The sequence below is a fragment of the Phocoena sinus genome, chromosome 12 (genome assembly GCF_008692025.1).
Source record: "Phocoena sinus isolate mPhoSin1 chromosome 12, mPhoSin1.pri, whole genome shotgun sequence".
Taxonomy (NCBI): domain Eukaryota; kingdom Metazoa; phylum Chordata; class Mammalia; order Artiodactyla; family Phocoenidae; genus Phocoena; species Phocoena sinus.
In genome coordinates this window covers 78,581,588-78,602,815 of record NC_045774.1, presented here as the reverse complement: position 1 = coordinate 78,602,815, position 21,228 = coordinate 78,581,588, and the positions used below count along the sequence as shown (strand labels likewise).

Genomic DNA, 21,228 nt, shown 5'->3' with positions numbered 1-21,228 from the left:
AAGGGAGTGGCAGGATATATTAGAAGTGATGAAAGGGAAAAACCTACAACCAAGATTACTCTACCTGGCAAGGATCTCATTCAGATTCGATGAAGAAATTAAAACCTTTACAGGTAAGCAAAAGTTAAGAGAATTCAGCACCACCAAACCAGCTTTACAAAAAATGCTAAAGGAACTTCTCTAGGCAGGAAAGAAAAGAGAAGGAAAAGACCTATAAAAACAAACCCAGCCATGGAAGTTAATTTACAACTGTATAGATATTGAAAACTCTATAGAGATTTACCTAACTACAGAGGTACATTTTCACACTTGAAGAGAAAATAAGTCATCTTTGGATTGTAAAGCTTTAGGCAATGGTCTTATATTTTCCCTGGAGAGGATTATTTAAATTCCAACATATTAGAGTGAAATTTTCAAAAAGACTATGATGAGTACAGAGAGTTGACTGCTTATTTTTTCTGTATGTAAGTCCAGAAAATTCATTTTCTATATCCCTTGTCTACAAGACAGACTTTGTATTTGTAGGATATTTGACCTGGCTCTCATTATGTTGGTGTAAGTGTAAGAACTTAGACACAAGGGCACAACACACTTGTTATTAGCTATAAGGTAAATAAAAAAAAAAATCTGCTCTGACTCAGAAACCTCATGTGTACATTCAGGACAAAATAATAAAGACAAATAGGGCTTCCCTGGTGGCGCAGTGGTTGAGAGTCCACCTGCCGATGCAGGGGACACGGGTTCATGCCCCGGTCCGGGAAGATCCCACATGCCGCGGAGCAGCTGGGTCCGTGAGCCATGGCCGCTGAGCCTGCGCGTCCAGAGCCTCTGTTCCACAATGGGAGAGGCCACAACAGTGAGAGGCCCTCGTACCGCAAAAAAATAAATAAATAAAAAAATAAAGACAAAAAATAAAACTTCACATTCTGTCAAAAAATTTCTTGTGGAAATTTTCATTAAAATTTTATTATCCTGTAAAACAAACAAAAAACCCCAAAATGATTAATAAAATGGTAATAGGAACATACATATTGATAATTACCTTAAATATAAATGGATTAAATGCTCCAACCAAAAAACATAGACTGGCTGAATGGATACAAAAACAAGACCCGTACATATGCTGTCTACAAGAGACCCACTTCAGACCTAGGGACACATACAGACTGAAAGTGAGGGATTGGAAAAAGATATTCCATGCAAATGGAAATCACAAGAAAGCTGGAGTAGCAATAGTCATATCAGACAAAATAGACTTTAAAGAATGTTACAAGAGACAAGGAAGGACACTGAAATGATCAAGGGATCAATGCAAGAAAAAGAAATAACAATTATAAATATTTATGCACCCAACATAGGAACACCTCAATACATAAGGCAAATGCTAACAGCCATAAAAGGGGAAATCAAAAGAAACACAATCATAGTAGGGGACATTAACACCCCACTTTCACCAATGGACAGATCATCCAAAATGAAAATAAATAAGGAAACACAAGCTTTAAATGATACATTCAACAAGATGGACTTAATTGATATTTATAGGACATTCCATCCAAAAACAACAGAATACACTTTCTTCTCAGGTGTTCATGGAACATTCTCCAGGATAGACCATATCTTCGGTCACAAATCAAGCCTTGGTAAATTTAAGAAAACTGAAATCGTATCAAGTATCTTTTCCTACCACAACACTATGAGACTAGATATCAATTACAGGAAAATACTGTAAAAAATACAAACACAGGGAGACTAAAAAATACGCTACTAAATAACCAAGAGGTCACTGAAGAAATCAAAGAGGAAATCAAAAAATACCTAGAAACAAATGACAATGAAAACACGACGACCCAAAACCTGTGGGATGCAGCAAAAGCAGTTCTAAGAGGGACGTTTATAGCAATACAGTCCTACCTCAAGAAACAGAAAAATCTCAAATAAACACCTAACCTTACACCTAAAGCAATTAGAGCAAGAAGAACAAAAAAACCCCAAAGTTAGCAGAAGGAAAGAAATCATAAAGATCAGATCAGAAATAAATGAAAAAGAAATGAAGGAAACAATAGCAAAGATCAGTAAAACTAAAAGCTGCTTCTTTGAGAAGATAAAATTGATAAACGATTAGTCAGACTCATCAAGAAAAAAAGGGAGAAGACTCAAATCAACAGAATTAGAAATGAAAAAGGAGAAGTAACATCTGACACTGCAGAAATACAAAGGATCATGAGAGATTACTACAAGCAACTCTATGCCAATAAAATGGACAACCTGGAAGAAATGGACGAATTCTTACAGAAGCGCAACCTTCCGAGACTGAACTAGGAAGAAATAGAAAATATGAACAGACCAATCACAAGCACTGAAATTGAAACTGTGATTAAAAACCTTCCAACAAACAAAAGTCCAGGACCAGATGGCTTTACAGGTGAATTCTATCAAACATTTAGAGACGAGCTAACACCTATCCTTCTCAAACTCTTCCAAAATATAGCAGAGGGAGAAACACTCCCAAACTCATTCTATGAGGCCACCATCACCCTGATACCAAAACCAGACAAAGATGTTACAAAAAAAGGAAACTACAGGCCAGAATCTCTGATGAACTTAGATGCAAAAATCCTCAACAAAATACTAGCAAACAGAATCCAACAGCACATTAAAAGGATCATACACCGTGATCAAGTGGGGTTTATCCCAGGAGTGCAAGGATTCTTCAATATATGCAAATCGGGCTTCCCTGGTGGCGCAGTGGTTGAGAATCTGCCTGCTAGTGCAGGGGACACGGGTTCGAGCCCTGGTCTGGGAGGATCCCACATGCCACGGAGCAAGTGGGCCTGTGAGCCACAACTACTGAGCCTGCGCATCTGGAGCCTGCGCTCCACAACAGGAGAGGCCGCGATAGTGAGATGCCCACGCACCGCAATGAGTGGCCCCCGCTTGCCACAACTAGAGAAAGCCCTTGCACAGAAACAAAGACCCAACACAGCAAAAATAATTAATTAATAAACTCCTACCCCCAACATCTTTTAAACAAACAAACAAACAACAACAACAAAAAACTTCTTTCTCTTTCAAGGAGCATACTAAAAATCACCCAGTTTTGTAAAATACACCCTAGGGAACAATTACAAGATGGAATAGAGCTCTCATTACCCATTAAAAAAAAAAAAAATATATATATATATATATATATGCAAATCAATCAATGTGATACCCCATATTAAGAAATTGAAGAATAAAAACCATATGATCATCTCAATAGATGCAGAAAAAGCTTTTGACAAAATTCAACACCCATTTATGATAAAAACTCTCCAGAAAGTAGGCATAGAGGGCACCTAACAACATAATAAAGGCCATATATGACCCACAGTCAACATCATTCTCAATGGTGAAAAACTGTAACCATTTCCTCTAAGATCAGCAAGAAGACAAGGTTGCCCACTCTCACCACCATTATTCAACATAGTTTTGGAGGCTTTAGCCACGGCAATCAGAGAAGAAAAAGAAATAAAAAGGAATCCAAATCGGAAAAGAAGAAGTAAAACTGTCACTGTTTGCAGATGACATGATACTGTATATAGCGAATCCTAAAGATGCTACCAGAAAACTACTAGAGCTAATCAATGAATTTGGTAACGTAGCAGAATAAAAACTTAATGCACAGAAATCTCTTGCATTCCTGTACACTAATGATGAAATATCTGAAAGAGAAATTAAGGAAACACTCCCATTTACCATTGCAACAAAAAGAATAAAATACCTAGGAATAAACCTACCTAAGGAGACAAAAGACCTGTATGCAGAAAACTATCAGACACTGTTGAAAGAAATTAAAGATTATACAAACAGATGGAGAGATATACTATGTTCTTGGATTGGAAGAATCCACATTGTGAAAATGATATACTACCCAAAGCAATCTACAGATTCACTGCAATCCCCATCAAACTACCAATGGCATTTTTCACAAAAAATTGCACAGTTTGTTTGGAAACACAAAAGACCCTGAATAGCCAAAGCAATGTTGAGAAGGAAAAACGGAGCTGGAGGAATCAGGCTCCCGGACTTCAGACTGTACTACAAAGCTACAGTAATGAAGACAGTATGGTACTGGCACAAAAACAGAAATATAGATCAATGGAACAGGAGAGAAAGCCCAGAGATAAACCCATGCACATATGGTCACCTTATTTTTGATAAAGGAGGCAAGAATATACAATGGAGAAAAGCCAGCCTGTTCAATAAGTGGTGCTGGGAAAACTGGACAGCTACATGTAAAAGAATGAAATTAGAACACTTCTTAACACCATACACAAAAATAAGCTCCAAATGGATTAAAGACCTAAATGTAAGCCCAGACACTATAAAACTCTTAGAGGAAAACATAGGCAGAACGCTCTATGACATAAATAACAGCAAGATCCTTTTTGACCCACCTCCTACGGAAATGGAAATAAAAACGAAAATAAACAAATGGGACCTAATGAAACTTAAAAGCTTTTTTACAGCAAAGGAAACCATAAAGAAGATGAAAAGACAATCCTCAGAATGGGAGAAAATATTTGCAAACGAAGCAACTGACAAAGGATTAATCTCCAAAATACACAAGCAGCTAATGCAGCTCAATATCAAAAAAACAACCCAATCCAAAAATGGGTAGAAGACCCAAATAGACATTTCTCCAAAGAAGATACTGCAGATTGCCAACAAACACATGAAAGGATGCTCAACATCACTAATCATTAGAGAAATGCAAATCAAAACTACAATGAGGTATCACCTCACATTGGTCAGGATGGCCATCATCAAAAAGTCTAGAAACAATAAATGCTGGAGAGGGTGTGGAGAAAAGGGAACCCTTTTGCACTGTTGGTGGGAATGTAAATTGATACAGCCACTATGGAGAACAGTATGGAGGTTCCTTAAAAAACTAAAAATAGAACTATCGTATGACCCAGCAATCCGACTACTGGGCATGTACCCTGATAAAGCCGCAATTCAAAAAGAGTCGTGTACCACGATGTTCATTGCAGCAGTATTTACAATAGCCAGGAGATGGAAGCGACCTAAGTGTACATCTACAGATGAACGGATAAAGATGTGGCACATATATACAATGGAATGTTACTCAGCCATAAAAAGAAACAAAACTGAGTTATTTGTAGTGAGTTGGATGGACCTAGAGTCTGTCATACAGAGTGAAGTAAGTCAGAAAGAGAAACACAAATACCGTATGCTAAAACATATATATGGAATCTAAAAAAAAATGGTTCTGATGAACCTAAGGGCAGGACAGGAATAAAGACGCAGACATAGAGAATGGACTTGAGGACACGGGGAGGGGGAAGGGTTAACTGGGACGAAGTGAGGGAGTGGCATGGACATATATCCGCTACCAAATGTAAAATAGATAGCTAGTGGGACGCGGCCGAATAGCACAGGGAGATACACTCGGTGCTTTGTGACCGAGGGGTGGGATAGGGCGGGTGGGAGGGAGACACAAGAGGGATGGGATATGGGGATACACGTATGCATATAGCTGATTCACTTTGTTATACAGCAGAAACTGACACAACACTGTAAAGCAATTATACTCCAATAAAGATGTTAAAAATGAATAAATAAACTGGAGATACATATTTTTTAAAAATTGCTACCTTAGAAAAATAGGAAAGCTTTATGGTATTGGTTTTTATGTTAATCATGTAATTTAATCTATTTTCAGGTTAGGATTTTCACCATCCCTGCTGTGATTAGTAGGAATGAAATGTTTATGGTATATAGAAGTATTGATTTTAATTGAGAGATTAAATGATAGGTTATGTTTAGAAATTCTTTAGAGTTAGCACTATTTGATAAGTTGTGTTTTCCTTGTATCATTTTCCTGTGGATCATATTTGTTAATTATATTTTAAATTTCTTTGTCCTAGTATTTAAACCGAGGCTGCACTAGATACTTTGCTAACAGAGAAACTGACAAACACATTTTACAGAACCGAAAAAGTCCTGAGGTAAAGTAACCTTTAAAAAAAATATATAATCTTTAATACAAAAAAATTGTGCTGAAAGATGTATTCTGTTTTTTATTTTGGAAACCAAGTAAGATCTCTTACTTTTGTTTTGTTTTTTTTTGCCGTACGCGGGCCTCTCACTGCTGTGGCCTCTCCCACCGAGGAGCACAGGCTCCGGACGCGCAGGCCCAGCGGCCATGGCTTACAGGCCCAGCCGCTCCGCGGCACGTGGGATCTTCCCAGACCGGGGCACGAACCCGTGTCCCCTGCATCGGCAGGTGGACTCCCAACCACTGCGCCACCAGGGAAGCCCAGGATCTCTTACTTTTAGGCTTATGCTTAAAAAACCTAAATACTCACCCACACCTCTCGCTGAGAAGTACTTTACACCTCTTTTGGTATCTGCAGAAGCCACAGGTTCTGGGTCTTGGTGGGACCTCAGTGCACTGCTCTTCTCTTGTTATTTTCCCGGCATGAGGACATCAGATTGCCTAAGAATCATCCTTTGCTGACATTTTTGAAACTTACTCTCATATTACCCATTTGTGATTAAGTATAAAATATGTCCTTTCTAATTTGTTGTCTGTGTCAAGGCTGAAGTAAGCTTTGATGTAGACAATAAGTAGAGTGACTAATGCTTATGTATTATTTAATATTTCTCTTTAAAACATCATGTTTCTGTAATATATTATGAAAAGTTTTATGTATAGGTCTTACTAAATCATTGTATTTCTAAAAGTAAGTAGATATAATTGTACCATTAAGTATTATTTTAAAAACATTAAGTCCTTAATCTAAAATATCTATTGCAACTTTTATAAATTTTAATATGCAGTGTTTAAGTAGTAAGTGGGATTAAGTTGTATCTACTCAGGGAGCTTAAATTATGAAACACTAAGTCAGGATTAATGATAGGGGCTAGTTCATATTGTCTTTATTTTATTAAAAGATTTATATTTAAGTGAACAAGGTTTTATTATACTCGGTTTTTAATGCCCCTGCATTTGTGAGTCAGATGTTTTTGACTACTTTCAGAATGGTGAGGTGAATTATATCTTTAGTATATTCATAGAAAAGAACAGAAAGCAACTAAAAATTCCCATTAATTTGAATTCTAAGCAGATGAGTCTACAGTTAATTTTTGTTTAAGTTGACATTTTATTTATCATTTTAGACACAGATGTCTGTAAACTTTATATTCCATCCATGGTTGGAACTTTAAGAAGTGACATTAATATTTATTATGGTATCTTCCTTTGTTATGGTAACCTATATTTTTATAAGGCATCATTGAAATATGGAAATTGTATTATTTCCACTGAGATAATGGGGACATTTCCTGGTGGGATACCGCAGCTATCCCAAAGGAAAAAATATATACATATATAAATTTGATCTTTTACCATGGAAAAAACTGAGTGGAGAGGAAAGAAAACTGGATTTTACTCTGCAAAGAGTAGCAGTCTTTGTGCTATCTTAGGAAGAAAATGTACAGTTTCTGATTCTAGAGTCAACATAGTTTGTTAGGAATCGTACTCGTATTACTGGGTTTATATATAAAAATATACAAGTGAATAATGGATTTAATATGTTTAAATTACTTTTTATTGTCTTCTTTATCAGGAGGATGAGGTGATCATTTTGACTATTTAGAATCCTTTGCCTAGTTCCATTGGCATGTCTTTAAGCCGTGTGTTATTTTTAGGAGAATGCAGTATTTTTAGTCTGCCGTGATAGCAATATATTCATTGACATTTGATCAGAAACAGTTTTTAAATGAAGTAACCTTTCAATCGCAAGACTAAAAATTCTGCACGATACGTGCTTTGTTTTAAATGTGGCTGCATGTGATTGTTTTCTTTAAGAATAAAATTAAATTTCTTTGTCTAGACATTTTCCAGAAATTTTACACATGCATAATTAAACATTTTAAAGACTTGTGTGGAAAGGCAATTACAAATTCAGCTGGGAAGCAGTTGGCAACCTGGAGGGAAAAAAAACATCTCCTAGGGGCATCTTTAATGGCCAGTTAATTCTGATGCTGTTACCTAATGTTTAATTTTACGTATTCATTCTCAAGTTCTGGAAAATTGCTAGTCCTGTCTTTCTGTGTCCAGTAATTTCTTTTTCCTCCTTCTAGTTTCTGCAGGGCTGACTTTTCTTCTTCCTTTTTCTGAGTTCGTTATAGGTTCTAGTAAATGAATACTTTAGATGCACGTTCTTTTAGGAGAGAAAGCGAATTTTCTCTTCATTTTTTCGGAAATGTTTTCAGTCATTGCATAAATTCTTAGCATAAGCATAATGCTTACTAATACACTTTACCTCATATATACTAATACAGAAAGGTTTAAAAATTAATTCCCGGGCCATGAACGTTGTTGTTAGCCTGTCCACTGGTTACTGCTGTTGAATATTGGTGTAGCTGATGGCAGTTAACCCGAAGGAGTGTAATGCTAAGTGTCAGATTTAAATTTTTATTACAGTTTTTTAAATAAAACCTCAGTTGTTTTTGACCTATGGTTTCACGTTGATTCATTTCAACCGCTGATACTCCCTTCATTTTCACTCAATTTATATTTTTATATAATGTCCTAGTTTTAGAATTAAAGTTGTAATTAAATTGGAAAACATCTCATTCCATTTTTGACTGAAATAGTTGTAGATTCACATGTCATTGAAAGAAATAATACATAAATCCTGGGTACACTTTGCCCAGTCATTCAGTTTTTGAATGTGTTGGAACACTAAAGTTTTATGATTGACACATTTTATTTTTGCATGTTATATAGTGAGTAGACGTTGTGTAGTTGTGTTAGTACACTTAAATAATGTAAACCACAATTAATTGATGTCTTCTTGTTTTGTAGTATCTTAAGGGAGGTTCCTTGAAAGATCCTTTGTTAGATGACCATGGAGATTTTATTAGAATGTGCACAGCCATGAAAAAGATTGGTTTGGATGATGAAGAAAAGCTTGATCTGTTCCGGGTAGTAGCTGGTGTTCTGCACCTTGGAAATATTGATTTTGAGGAAGCCGGCAGCACTTCAGGTTTTTTTTGTTTTGTTTTCTTGTGATCTTTTTGTTTTGCTTTATTTTAAAAAGGAGTAAAATGAGAAGTTTGTCACTTAATTGTCATATGAAAATTTACTCTGTGTGCAGGCTTGTTAATACCCTACATTTCTAGAATATACTGTATTATGTGATGAATCTTGCAACTACGGGATGCTGCATTATTAGTTCTTATGAGCTCTTTTTGAATAAATCAGTGATACTGATGAGGAAGAAACTCGTCCTGTGAAGGATAAATAATCCTGACTACCAGGGTCATATTTGGTTAAATTTTTCAACTGATATTAATCTTTTCCAATAAGTGAACATAATAATTCTCTCTACCATCTTTTAAGGTATTGTGACATTTTTCTGGTTCATTGATCTAAACTTGGAATGGTTAATTAGGATAATGGAATACATGAAAGCCCATATACATTGTTACTGGGAGATGAAAACAGGTTAAACTTGATGCAGGTTGAACAGATCATTTAAATGCCTGCACTATAGTAACTTTTCAACTGTATTGTTTCAGTCTCTACATAAATAGTAAGGCTTTTTATGTGATCTTCAGTTTGATCCATGAATGCGGGAGTTGGCAGGCTATGGCTCGCGGTCAGATCTGACTAGCTGCCTGTTTTTGTAAATAAAGTATTGTTAGAACACAGCCACACACATTTATTTATGTTTTGCCTATGCCAGCTTTTGTAGTGGCAGAGTTGGGCTTGTGACAGAGACTGGATGGCCAGCAAAGCCTAAAACCTCACTCTTTAGAGAAAGAGATTGTTGACTCCTGCATAAATACATTGTTTAAAAGAGTTTTTTAAAAAATCGGAAGCACCATTTAACATAGTAGTCAATAACATGGGCTTTAGTGTCAGACCCCAGAAGCTCTCTAAGCCTTGGATTTTTTCATTCGTAAAATAATGAAGAAATAATCCATGAGAAGTGTTTTTTCCTAGCAGTAGTTTGCATATAAGGAAAAGGGCACAAGAGGAAGGAGAAAGAACATTAAAAAAAACGTCTGCTACGTGCAAGACCCTTCATAAACTGTATTTCATCATAAACATCGTAATCATAATCTGAACTTAATAAAGATAATGAGGTAGAGGCTATTATCTCCATTTTACAGAAGTAGGACCTGTGCAGGAGTTTAAGTAATATGGTCATTAGTGAAGTTGTAGGTGTGAGAGCCGGTTCTACCCATGTCTGACTAACTCCAGTACCGTGTGATAACTGCCCCTCATTGCCCCCTGTCACTGAACCTGCTGAGCAGATGGAAGTCAACAGTCTGAGTGGCTTTCAGACTGAGTGTCCGTGGTGCTGTGACATCAGAGTGTGGTGTGTAAGAGCACGTGGTCTTGGGCCAGGCTTTTCACTGTGTGTTACCTGCCTGTGTGACCTTGGGCCAGGAACTTAACCTCTGTGTCTCGGTTTCCTCACCTGTAAACTAGGAATAATAAACAACAGGCCTTACCTCATGTTGTAAAGAGGAATAAATGAGTTAACTGTTTGTAGAATGATGTGAATACTTAAGTCTGGCATGTAGTAATCACTCTAAGTGTTTTTTAATGAATAAGAAAAATAAAAGTGCAGATTACTCCCAGATTAAAATAAAAGAAACAAAAAGAAAAACCAAGCAAAATCAGGTATGTTCTTAGTATGCATTAAAATTGTTACTCGTTTTTTTTGAGGGATTTGAAAATGTAACGAGTGTTAGAATACACTTCCGTTTGCTCCGTAGCATCGTTATACCAAGGGAGCATGTAGGAGTTCTAAGTAATATCCAAAAAGTTTAGAAAAATTAATGCACAGTTTGGACATGTCATTAGAAGTGATAGGTGGCATTTTCACACACGTCATGTTATTACCGTGTGGTAAACACGCAGAAGTACACAGAGGATCATAAATGTGGCATGATCTAGTTAGTTGAAAAGCACTTTAAATGGTCAAAAGGCACATAGCAGATATTCACATTATCTTTTATTTTTCTTCTCAAACTTCCTTCTGTTGAAGGGAAAATGAGCAGAAAGCAGAGCAGATTGGAATGAGGCAATGAATCCAGAGAATTAATAAGCTAGGCTATTTTTATTTTAACAGCTAAGATTTTATTATATTAATCTTCATCCTTCCTATGATCCTTCGTATAGATTCAGATGGTTTCTTGCTAATCAGAATTGATTTTTCCTGCCCTAGAGAGCTCAATTTTGGCAATTTGAGAAAGCTCTGGATATTCGTAATTATTTTATCAGAAAATTTATTCTTCAGTAAATGTTCAGACAGCTCCCACTGCTATTTAAAAGTTTTTTCATGATGGAAATGCAAAGAATGCCTCTAGGGACTTCCTATGTTTTAAAAATTCCACATAACAAAAACATACATTATTATAACAACTAATGTAAAAAGTGTTCAGAGAAGTTCTTTTTTGGAAGGGGAGTGACACGAAAAGCCTTGCGTTATTTCCCAGTATTTTGCCCTTTTGAAACTTCTAAAATAAATTTTTTCTATGCTAGCCTTACATAATTCCTGGAAGTGTGTAAGAAACTTTGCAGAATAGTAAAAAAAAAAAAAAAGAGAAGTATTTAAATGAATTAATTATTGTTGATCAACTTCTTGAGATATAATTTTAGATAATGTGTGTGTGTATAAACTAGAAATTAGTAGTAATCTTACTTTCATAGAATTAAAGGTTTAATATATCTTCTAAGTATTCCTCTCCCCGTATTCTTTTTTTCAGCTTTATTGAAATATAATTCACATTGAGTTGTGCAAGAATCACTATACTCAGTTTTAGAATATTTTCGTCACTCCAGACACAGACGCCATACCCTTACCCCCCGCCCCATCTCCTCCCAAATCCCTAGCCTTTAGGCAACCACTGTTCTACTTTGTCTCTATCAATTTGCCTGTCATGGGCATTTCATATCAATGGAATCATACAGTATGTGCTCTTTGTGACTGGCTTCTTTCAGTTAGCATAATGTTTTCAAGGTTCATCCATGTTTTAACATGTGTCAGTACATCATTTCTTTTTATTGCTGAGTAATATTCCATTGTATGGATATACGACATTTTGTTGATCCATTTGTTATTTGGTGAACTTTTAGGTCGCTTCCACCTTTGGCTATTGTGAATTATGCTGCTATAAACATTTGTGTGCAAGTTTTTGTGTGGACATATGTTTTCATTTCTCTTGGGTGTATGCCTAGGAGTAGAATTGCTGAGTCATATGGTAATTCTATATTTAACCTTAAGAGGAATTGACTTTCAAAGTAACTGAAGGGTTTTACATTCTTACCACCCTAGTGCCTGCCAAGTGCTACCTCATTGTGGTTTTTATTTGCATTTTCCCGATGGCTCATGATGTTGAGCATCTTTTCAACTGTATTGGCCATTTGTATATCTTTTGAGGAAGGACTACTTATGTTCTTTACTCACCTATTAATTGGGTCACCTTTTTATTACTGAGTGGTAAGGGTTTTTTAATATGTTCTAAATACAAGTTCCTTATCCGATGTATAATTTGCAAACATCTTCTCTCATTCTGCGGGTTGTGTTTTTCATTTCTGGATTCTGTTCTTTGAAGCACAAAAGTTTTTCATTTTGATGAAATCCAGTTTGTCTGTTTTTTCTTTTGTTGCTTATGGTGCCATATCTAGGAAGCCATTATCTGGTCCAAGGTCACAAGGATTTATGTCTGTATTCTTCTAAGAGTTTAATAGTGTTACTCTTACCTTTAGGTCTTTGATTGATGTTGAGTTAATTTCTGTGTAGGGTGTGAAGTAGGGGTCCAACTTCATTCTTTTGCATGTGGATGTCCAGTTGCCCACTGCACTTTGTTTGAAAAGCTGTTCTTTTCCCCAATGAATTGTCTTGACAAGCCCTTATTCATATAAGATCTCACGGTTTCTTTCTCCTGAGAGCAGTCTGTTAAATAGTTTATTAATTTGTCATGATAAAATTCTCATTGTGATTTCATACGTTCTTTGTAATTTTGAAATTAGTCTTAAAATGAATCATTTATAAGCACGAAACCATAAAAATGTTAATAAAATGTTTATTATTTTTAATATTAGTAGTAATAGGATAATAATTATCGGTACCTTCATAGAGTGCTTATTATGGACCAGCCACTCTTCCAGGCACGTCACGTATATAGCCTTTTTAATCTTCATAACAACCTTATTAGGCTGGTACAGTTAATTATCATCTTTATATGGGTGAGGAAACTGAGTACAGAAAGAATAAGTAACTCGTTCAAGGTCACACAGCTAGTAAGTTGTAGAGCCATCACAGCCCCGAGTCTAAGGACTGTCGTATTCTGTCTTTCTAGAAAAAACTTTTTGAAACCAGCTCCATAAATAGAAATCTATAGATATGATGTACAGGAAATAGCCGTGGCCGCCTCACCCTCTTCCTTTGTCCCCGAGCCTCACAAGCACATGCGTGTGCACACACACACCCCCACACACATAGACAGACGTCCACGCCCACACTGACCTACTACAGTGCCTCACAACATCTACCACTGAAATTACTCCTTGATATTTTCTGAGGTCGTATGATTTTAGTGATAAGGCACTCTGTTATTCCAGAGATTTATTTTAATATATTAACAAGGATTATAATCTATCTTTAGTATATTTTGCTTGCTGGGTCATTAAAAAATGAAACCGTGACAGGCTAAAATTGATGGGCTGAAAGGATTGTATCATGGGCTGCCCTGAGTGAGGGTCTCCCACTGACCTTGGCAGTGTGAGTGTCTGACAAGGGCGGGGAACAAGCGAGGTGAAATTAAGTCACAGCTAAGCCTTGTCTAGTCCATAGTTTTATGTGAGTGAAGTGTACTTCTAAGAAATGCATCTTGAAAATCTGGTTTACATAATGTTTATTAATTTCAAATTGAAATACGTGTTCGTTAGGTGGCTGTAATCTGAAGAATAAATCTACTCAGTCATTGGAGTATTGTGCTGAATTACTGGGTTTAGATCAAGATGATCTTCGTGTAAGTTTAACTACAAGAGTCATGCTAACAACAGCAGGGGGCACCAAAGGAACAGTGATAAAGTAAGTTCCCTAACTGATTGCTCGGTAAAAATCCTGCCTTGTGGGGGAAAAGGCCAGGTCCTCTGTCGCTTGCTGAATAAGGCAGGCAGTGAGTTCTGGTTGACATATTTCGAAAAATTTTCAACAAATTAAAAAAAAAAAAGGTTAAAAAAATCGTTTAGCCGCTCAGAAAATTCGGTAACTCTTACTTTGGGAAATATTAGCAAGGTATGCTTAGCCTGATTCTTTGCTAAGCCAACTCCAAATTATTATTATGAAGAAAATCTCAGCGAGGAAGATGTATAGTAGTGCCCTACAGTTGCGTGGCTCCTTGGAGAGATTTCTGGCACCCAAGGGAAGGCTGGTAAAAGCACAGGAGGGTGGTCCTCAGCAATCATGTCCTCCGTTTCCCCTGTGTTCCAAAGCAGTTCTTTTTTGTGTCTTAAGTATGGCGTGTCCACATAAGAGTCTCTTTAGGAAAGGGTTCTATTACAAGAAATGTAAGTTGGAAAATCACTGTTTAGAAGGGATTCAAGTATTGGTCTGACCTGAATGACTTTTAAGGTTACTTCCAAATTTTGATAATTCTTTTCTGGTATTCCCACAGGGCCTCATGCTTTATGGCAGCATTTAGCACAGTGTTTGGAAATTCTTTCCTGTGGCAGCCTCTCTTCATCGGGCTGTGTACCTGTATCTGCAGCGTCTAACACTGTTGTACCATGTAGTTATTTATATGAAAGAGTAGAGTTGGACAGTTGGGATTTTAAGATGGAAACATTTTTTTTCCTAAACAGTGTTAACCCAGTTTCTGACCTTTAAAGTGGTCTTGAATTAAACGCAATTTCTTTTGCATTTAAGAAAGTCACATGGAAGATTATTCCTCTGAATGGTTTTTTTATATATTCAGCATGTACAATGAGGTATAAATTAAGGTTAAAAAGAGTTTTTGAGCCTAATGTTCTTTTACTCAGTGATGACTTTTAATCTAATTATCTTGTAGATAATTCTCTTGTAGTATTCTACTTAGCCCCGTTTATCTGTCTCTATTCACGAATGACATTTTGTAACTATTTATTTTGTTCTTCACAATGAATATGTACTTAGTTCTTGGGAATATGGCATTATTTCCACAACATATTACTATGAAGAATTTCTGTTGGTACGGTCTTCTTTCACAGGGTACCCCTGAAAGTGGAGCAAGCAAACAACGCCCGGGATGCCTTGGCAAAGACTGTCTATAGCCATCTTTTCGATCACGTGGTCAACAGAGTGAATCAGTGTTTTCCTTTTGAAACATCATCCTATTTTATTGGAGTCCTAGATATTGCTGGATTTGGTAAGTATAGTTTTGTTTGTGAGTTTGTATCTGTTTGGTACTTTCACACATATTTAAAATAAAATTTTAAAACCTTTTTTTCCCTTGTAATACCTTTCACTTGATGTATTTCCAGTTATATGTCCATACCACCATTTCGTTTCATAAACGATTTAAGTAGGAAGCTAATGCTTCCAAAAAAAAAAAAAAGGAAAGGAAAGACTCATGGATTTTGGTCATACTAATGCTTAAATTAAAACATGTTGATTGAAACTACTATAGGTAGAGATGTCTGTGTACTCTTAAATGAGTACAGCTGATAAAGGTTACGTCTTGAGTACTGCTGATACAGAGAATTAAGTCATTAAAACCATTGGCTCCAGCCAATGGACCTGGGTACAGGTTGACCTCGCACACAGGCCAAACTCATTACTATGTGTAAAAATTCATCATTAGTGTTAGTTGTCAACAGATAGCTATTTCCAATAATTTCCACCAAATGAGTAAGCTATCAACATAAATGTTTGAGAACAACTATGGAGGTGTATAACCAGAAATGAAATGAGTCACTGACATCGGAATGCTGCTTTGTTCGGACTTACCGTGTTGTAAAAATCTCAAAGTAAGTCTGACCGTTTTTTACATTGGGCTTTATCAGTGTGGGCGTTCCCTCTGTGCAGAAGTGGTGTCCTTCGTAATTTGTTTGTATTTGTCAAGGGAAGATATGAGCGTTTACATTTGGGAGGGGCAGAGTTTTGTTTTTGCTGTAATACATGTTTTAAAATTTACAATAAAGCATTACCTGATGATCAAAGGTAGAGAAACACACATTTGTTTCCTAGTCTGCACCGTTTTAGCATAACACTCACGTACTCAGAGTCATAACATTTTAGAGCTACAGGGATCTTAGAAATAATGTAATACAATCCCTTAATTTTAGAAATGCATTAGTATCCATAATATTTTTTCTAACTATAATTTTACAGATTATATAGAAAAATATAAAGTACTTACATTTTAAGTCATTTTTCTTCTTTGATTTAGATTGCTTTAACACCTGTGCTTTAAAAATCTTTACAAGTGACTTATATTTTACATCTTTTACTATATGACATTTATCTTATCTGACAAACACCTTTTTGTCAAGCGAAGGTATTTTTAATACTTAATTTTAATGCATATAAAAATTTAAGTCTTGAAATAAGAGCATTTGGGGAGTATGGAACAATGATATGTATATTTTTTAACCTAATGTTAAATTAAACATTGATACAATAAAACTTTATCCTTAGTTAAATTTATTAATGTGAAGTTGATCTGATGATGACTCTTGATTCTGGTTTTGTTTTCAGAGTACTTTGAACGTAACAGTTTTGAACAATTTTGCATCAACTATTGCAATGAAAAACTTCAACAGTTTTTTAATGAAAGGATTCTGAAGGAGGTAATTGCCATACAATTTAGATTTGAGAACCGCATTAAGCTATTTTAAATTTCAAGGTACACAGGCATACTGCAGTTAGCCCGATGGATGGGGTGTGACGTAAGGTGGCCCAGGGAATCAGAGGTGCCCAGTGTGGGCCCCAGCGGCACATCGGAAGTGTTAATGGTACGGCTGAGGCTTAGGGACCCAGTAAAAACTCTAATAGGCACCTCCTCAGAAGTGAATGTCTCTTGCTTCTTACTGGTGACTTTTACTAGACTTGAAATTCTGCCTGTTTCTTTTCCTCATTCTGTTGTCTTCAGTCTTGCCACAGCCAAACAGTAGTCTGCTCCCAGCCCTGACCTGGGGCATCTCCCTCTATTCCTCTGTGTCTCCGCTTCTGTCCACTCTGCTACCTGCTCGCCCTCTCTCCGTATGGCAGGAAAGCCACCAGGCCAGGAGATTCCTTGGGGCCGCTGGCCTGGCCCACCTCCAGACAGCAATTTCCCTGCCAGGATACCCTGTGCACTGCCAGTGGCCTGTCAGTGGGGTGCTTTTGTCTGGACACCATCTCCGGTCCAGTAAGGACTTCCTGCCCCTTCCTGCTTGTAGTAGATGACTGGTGGCCTACACTCACGCTCTCAAGTCTAGGAAAGTTCCTTTGTAACACCTCAGAGTGCACAGTGAGTAAAAGTAGCTTTGGATCAGTGGATTTGTGATTAGGCTAACCATTTTTTACCTTGTATTTTGAATTCTCCACCTACTGATACCCTCGTCTTTCCTTCCTTTGAGCCGTTTGAGATATGTCTTACTGAATGAAGAAAGTAGAGTTAAAGGGAACTCAGAATTAATCTGTTAATCTAGTGCAGACCTTTGTTTTACAGATGAAGAAACTGTAGAAGTTCAGTGACTTCTGCAGGTGTGAGCCCTCCTTCCAGGTTGCTGGCTCACAGCACCGTTCCCTTCGTATTAGCACCGCTGCGTTCTGAGTTCCCCACTGTCTCTGGACTTGAAATGTGAAATATTTTTCCTGTTCCCATCCCATTCATCTTTCCCCCATTTTTATTGTGTTTTGTCTTTATGGGTTTCCTAGTACATTCCAACTTTTATACCTTATCTTATAATATCTTATATATTATACCAATTCTGGCATAAATAAAACAGCTTAAAACAAGTACCTATCAGTTAAGATCGTTTCTCTGAAAAGTTTCATCTGGCAGCCATAGTCCTTTCATTACTGTGTGAAGTTTTGCATGTATGCTTCTCACTTAATCAGCCTTAAATCTGCCCTTCCACACCAACCCAGCAAGCTTTATGTAGAAACTGCATGAAGAGGAGACAGCGCCTTGATTCATGTTTACTTTCATAATAATTCTTTAAAGTAAATGTGTGAATTTCAAATTCAGATTGAGTTCAAGTAGACAGTGCCTTCTAGAATGACGGAAACCTTTTCTAAGTAGTACGTCTCGTGGGAGGAAATATTTAAACATTCAGGGGGAAAAAAGTTTGAAATATACATCACCCTAAGCTCATTGCGTTCCCCACCCACCTGTGATAAAATCCCTCCCTCCTCCTTTTTCTTTTTAATTTTAAGAAGATACCAGAATTACATCCAGGAACTTAACTTTGATTTGTAAATTATTCTTCTAAATTATGTTTATTTTCCCCAATGATATACTCCTCATATATATCACTGTGTAGATATTAGAGCCCATTTGCAGTTAATTGCTCTTTCCTTAACGTTAGTGCTTGTCTATAAATGTTATAAATCTGCTCTACCTCTCTTTAGACGATGATTAAGGGCTATTGAGGATATATAATAGGAGAGACAAATTTCATGTCAGCAGGGAGCTTGTTGGTTCAGCTGTTTTTTAAGCTTTTTAAAATTATCAAAGCAAGTTATGTTCCTCTGTGTATTCCAGGGGTAAACTGTGGCCTTCAGGACAAACCCAGCATGCCACCTAATTTTACAAATGAAATTTTATTGGAAGACAGCCATGCTTCTTCATTTACTGTTATCTGTGGCTGCTTTCGCCCTGCAGTGGCATAATTGTACAGTTGTGACAAAGACAGTATGGCCCACAGCTGAAAATATTTACTGTCTGGCCCTTCCAGAAAAGTTTGCGGATCCCTGGTCTATTCTACTGGGAAGTTTGACTTTAGAATCGCTAAAAATGTTTCAAAGCCCTGGTCTTGTCTTGGGTTTGAGTGGTTACAAACAGATCCCTGTGTTTGTGCCTGGCTGCCCGGCGTATTTCGGGAAAAGCGTGCTTATCTGCAGGGGGGAACACTTCCACATAATGTGAATCATGTTATGTTGGCCATGTAAGTTTTTATTTCGCCTTGCTTTAGGGGCAAGGGTTTTTCTTCCCTCATGTTTGTCAAGACTTCTCAGTCCCCGAATCAGCTGGTGTGAGCCTTGTACACTGACTAATCAATAAACGTTCTGGTCGGATATGGCACAGTGAACCCATTTCCTGTCACACAGTAGCTCCATATCTATGATTATGATTATTTCATTTTAGGAGCAAGAACTCTATCAAAAGGAAGGTTTAGGTGTGAATGAAGTGCATTACGTGGATAACCAGGACTGTATAGGTATGTATTTTTTTTTGCTCTACTTTTGGGAAATATGGGAAGATACAGTGAATGATTTCACTAGTAATTTTTCTGTGCTCTGCTGGTTACGGGACTTGAAATTGTGGTACTTGAGAGAGGTTTTACTTCTCTAGTACTGCTAGGAAGTTATGTTTCCTGTGAAGGCATCGAATTCAGCTATATTGAAAGTTTTCGTAAAATTCCTTCTATCTACTGTGAGGGATATTTTCTTTCTTAAGCAGTTAACGTGACTAAGTTAAGGAGGAAACAGAATTACTTAAGCAGTGAAGGGATTTCTTATCTCGTGTGAGGAGGCCCGAGGCGTCTGCCAGGATTTGGCTTTGCGCGTCTGCAGTTCTTTGTTTCTATTCTCTGCACCCGCACCCTTTGGCAAGTTGGCATCACAAGTTCCAGTGTCCCATCCAGATAGCACCCTGCAGCAGGAGAACAGGGTCTCTGTTTTCCTTGTCTGTTTTTATCGGTAAAGGAGCCTTTCCCTGTCCCACCCAGGGAGTGTTCAGTCTGCCTTTTCTTTCCCACGCATCTCTGATATCAGCTGTGCGGCAAGCCTTGCTTTGAAAATGGAATCTGACAGTTGAGTCAGTGACTCATGTGCTAGATTTGGACACGATAGTGTAATAGTAATAACGATAACAATAATAACAGTACTTTACATTCGTGTTACTTCTCAAAGCACTTTCACATCCTACCTGGTCCACTCAGCATATCCCCTCACACACCATATCCTTTCACAGAGATATCTTGGCTGGAACTCCTCCCCTTCCATTTCCCCTTCAGCCCACTTGGGTCGTGCATCTATCAGAGCACTCTCAGTTATAGCTCAGTTAGCGCGTCCCCCTCCACCTCCATTAATTGCCCCAGAAGCATCATTCTCTGACCAGTGCAGTCAGAACCTGGATTTCTCTTCCTATGTCCTGCGGCTTTTGGAGTCTGTCCCAATTAGCACTTCTGGATTTCTCTTCCTGTGTCCTGCGGCTTTTAGAGTCTGTCCCATCTAGCACTGCCTATGTATTTAAGCAGCTTACATTTTCTAGTTATTTTGGACAGGCAGGAAATTCAGAAACATGAATGGAAGGAGCATAAATTTGTGCTGCAAAAACGTCTGTAGTTTTACTTCAATTTGAATATAGATGTCATGTGGGAGAGGAGGTATTTCTGGCTTACAGATGGAATGGTTATTATGTTAGTCGCTTTCTTTATGGAGTGGTTTTTCTAAAACCTATATTAAATATATGATGTTATTTTCTAATAAATTGCAGATGTGAAACAAAATTCATCTGCTCGCTGTTGCTTGTGAGAGAATACAATACTTACAGGATCATGTTACATTGTTTCTGATCAGTCCTCAAAATTTGTGATCAGTAAGTTTAAAATGTTGTTTTTTATCCTGTCATGTTCTGATTTTTTGAAATAGATTTAATTGAAGCAAAATTAGCGGGAATACTGGATATTTTGGATGAGGAAAATCGCCTTCCCCAGCCAAGTGATCAACACTTTACATCTGAAGTTCACCAGAAGCACAAAGACCATTTCCGACTCTGTGTGAGTTTGCTAGTTCAAAATTGAGCCTCTGGTGGGAAGAAAAACTTTTAGAAACATGTACTAGACATTAGATATTAGGTAATTAGAATCATAAGTTATGTAAGGCTTTGAACAGCTATAAACATCTTCTTAATCCAGCACAGTATCTTCTATAGATAACCATTTAATTTGTATCTATATATTTCTGCTGCTGCTGATCTGTCTAATCAAGGCGATTTTAG

General features: G+C 37.1%; 1 protein-coding gene across 7 annotated transcripts in view; it reads left to right on the top strand.

Annotated features, from left to right (window-relative positions):
• The window catches only part of MYO6 (myosin VI), a 144,572-nt gene that overhangs the window by 81,007 nt on the left and 42,337 nt on the right, over positions 1-21,228 (top strand). For all 7 annotated transcript variants that reach the window (XR_004352529.1, XM_032651168.1, XM_032651167.1 and 4 more), the window contains 7 exons: positions 5,934-6,014; positions 8,882-9,062; positions 13,985-14,129; positions 15,287-15,444; positions 16,776-16,867; positions 19,372-19,444; positions 20,880-21,007. Coding sequence is in view for 6 of the 7 variants with exons in the window: in XM_032651168.1 (XP_032507059.1) it covers positions 5,934-6,014; positions 8,882-9,062; positions 13,985-14,129; positions 15,287-15,444; positions 16,776-16,867; positions 19,372-19,444; positions 20,880-21,007 (858 nt within the window). In the remaining variant the exon portion in view is untranslated. The remainder of the gene's footprint in view (positions 1-5,933; positions 6,015-8,881; positions 9,063-13,984; positions 14,130-15,286; positions 15,445-16,775; positions 16,868-19,371; positions 19,445-20,879; positions 21,008-21,228) is intronic.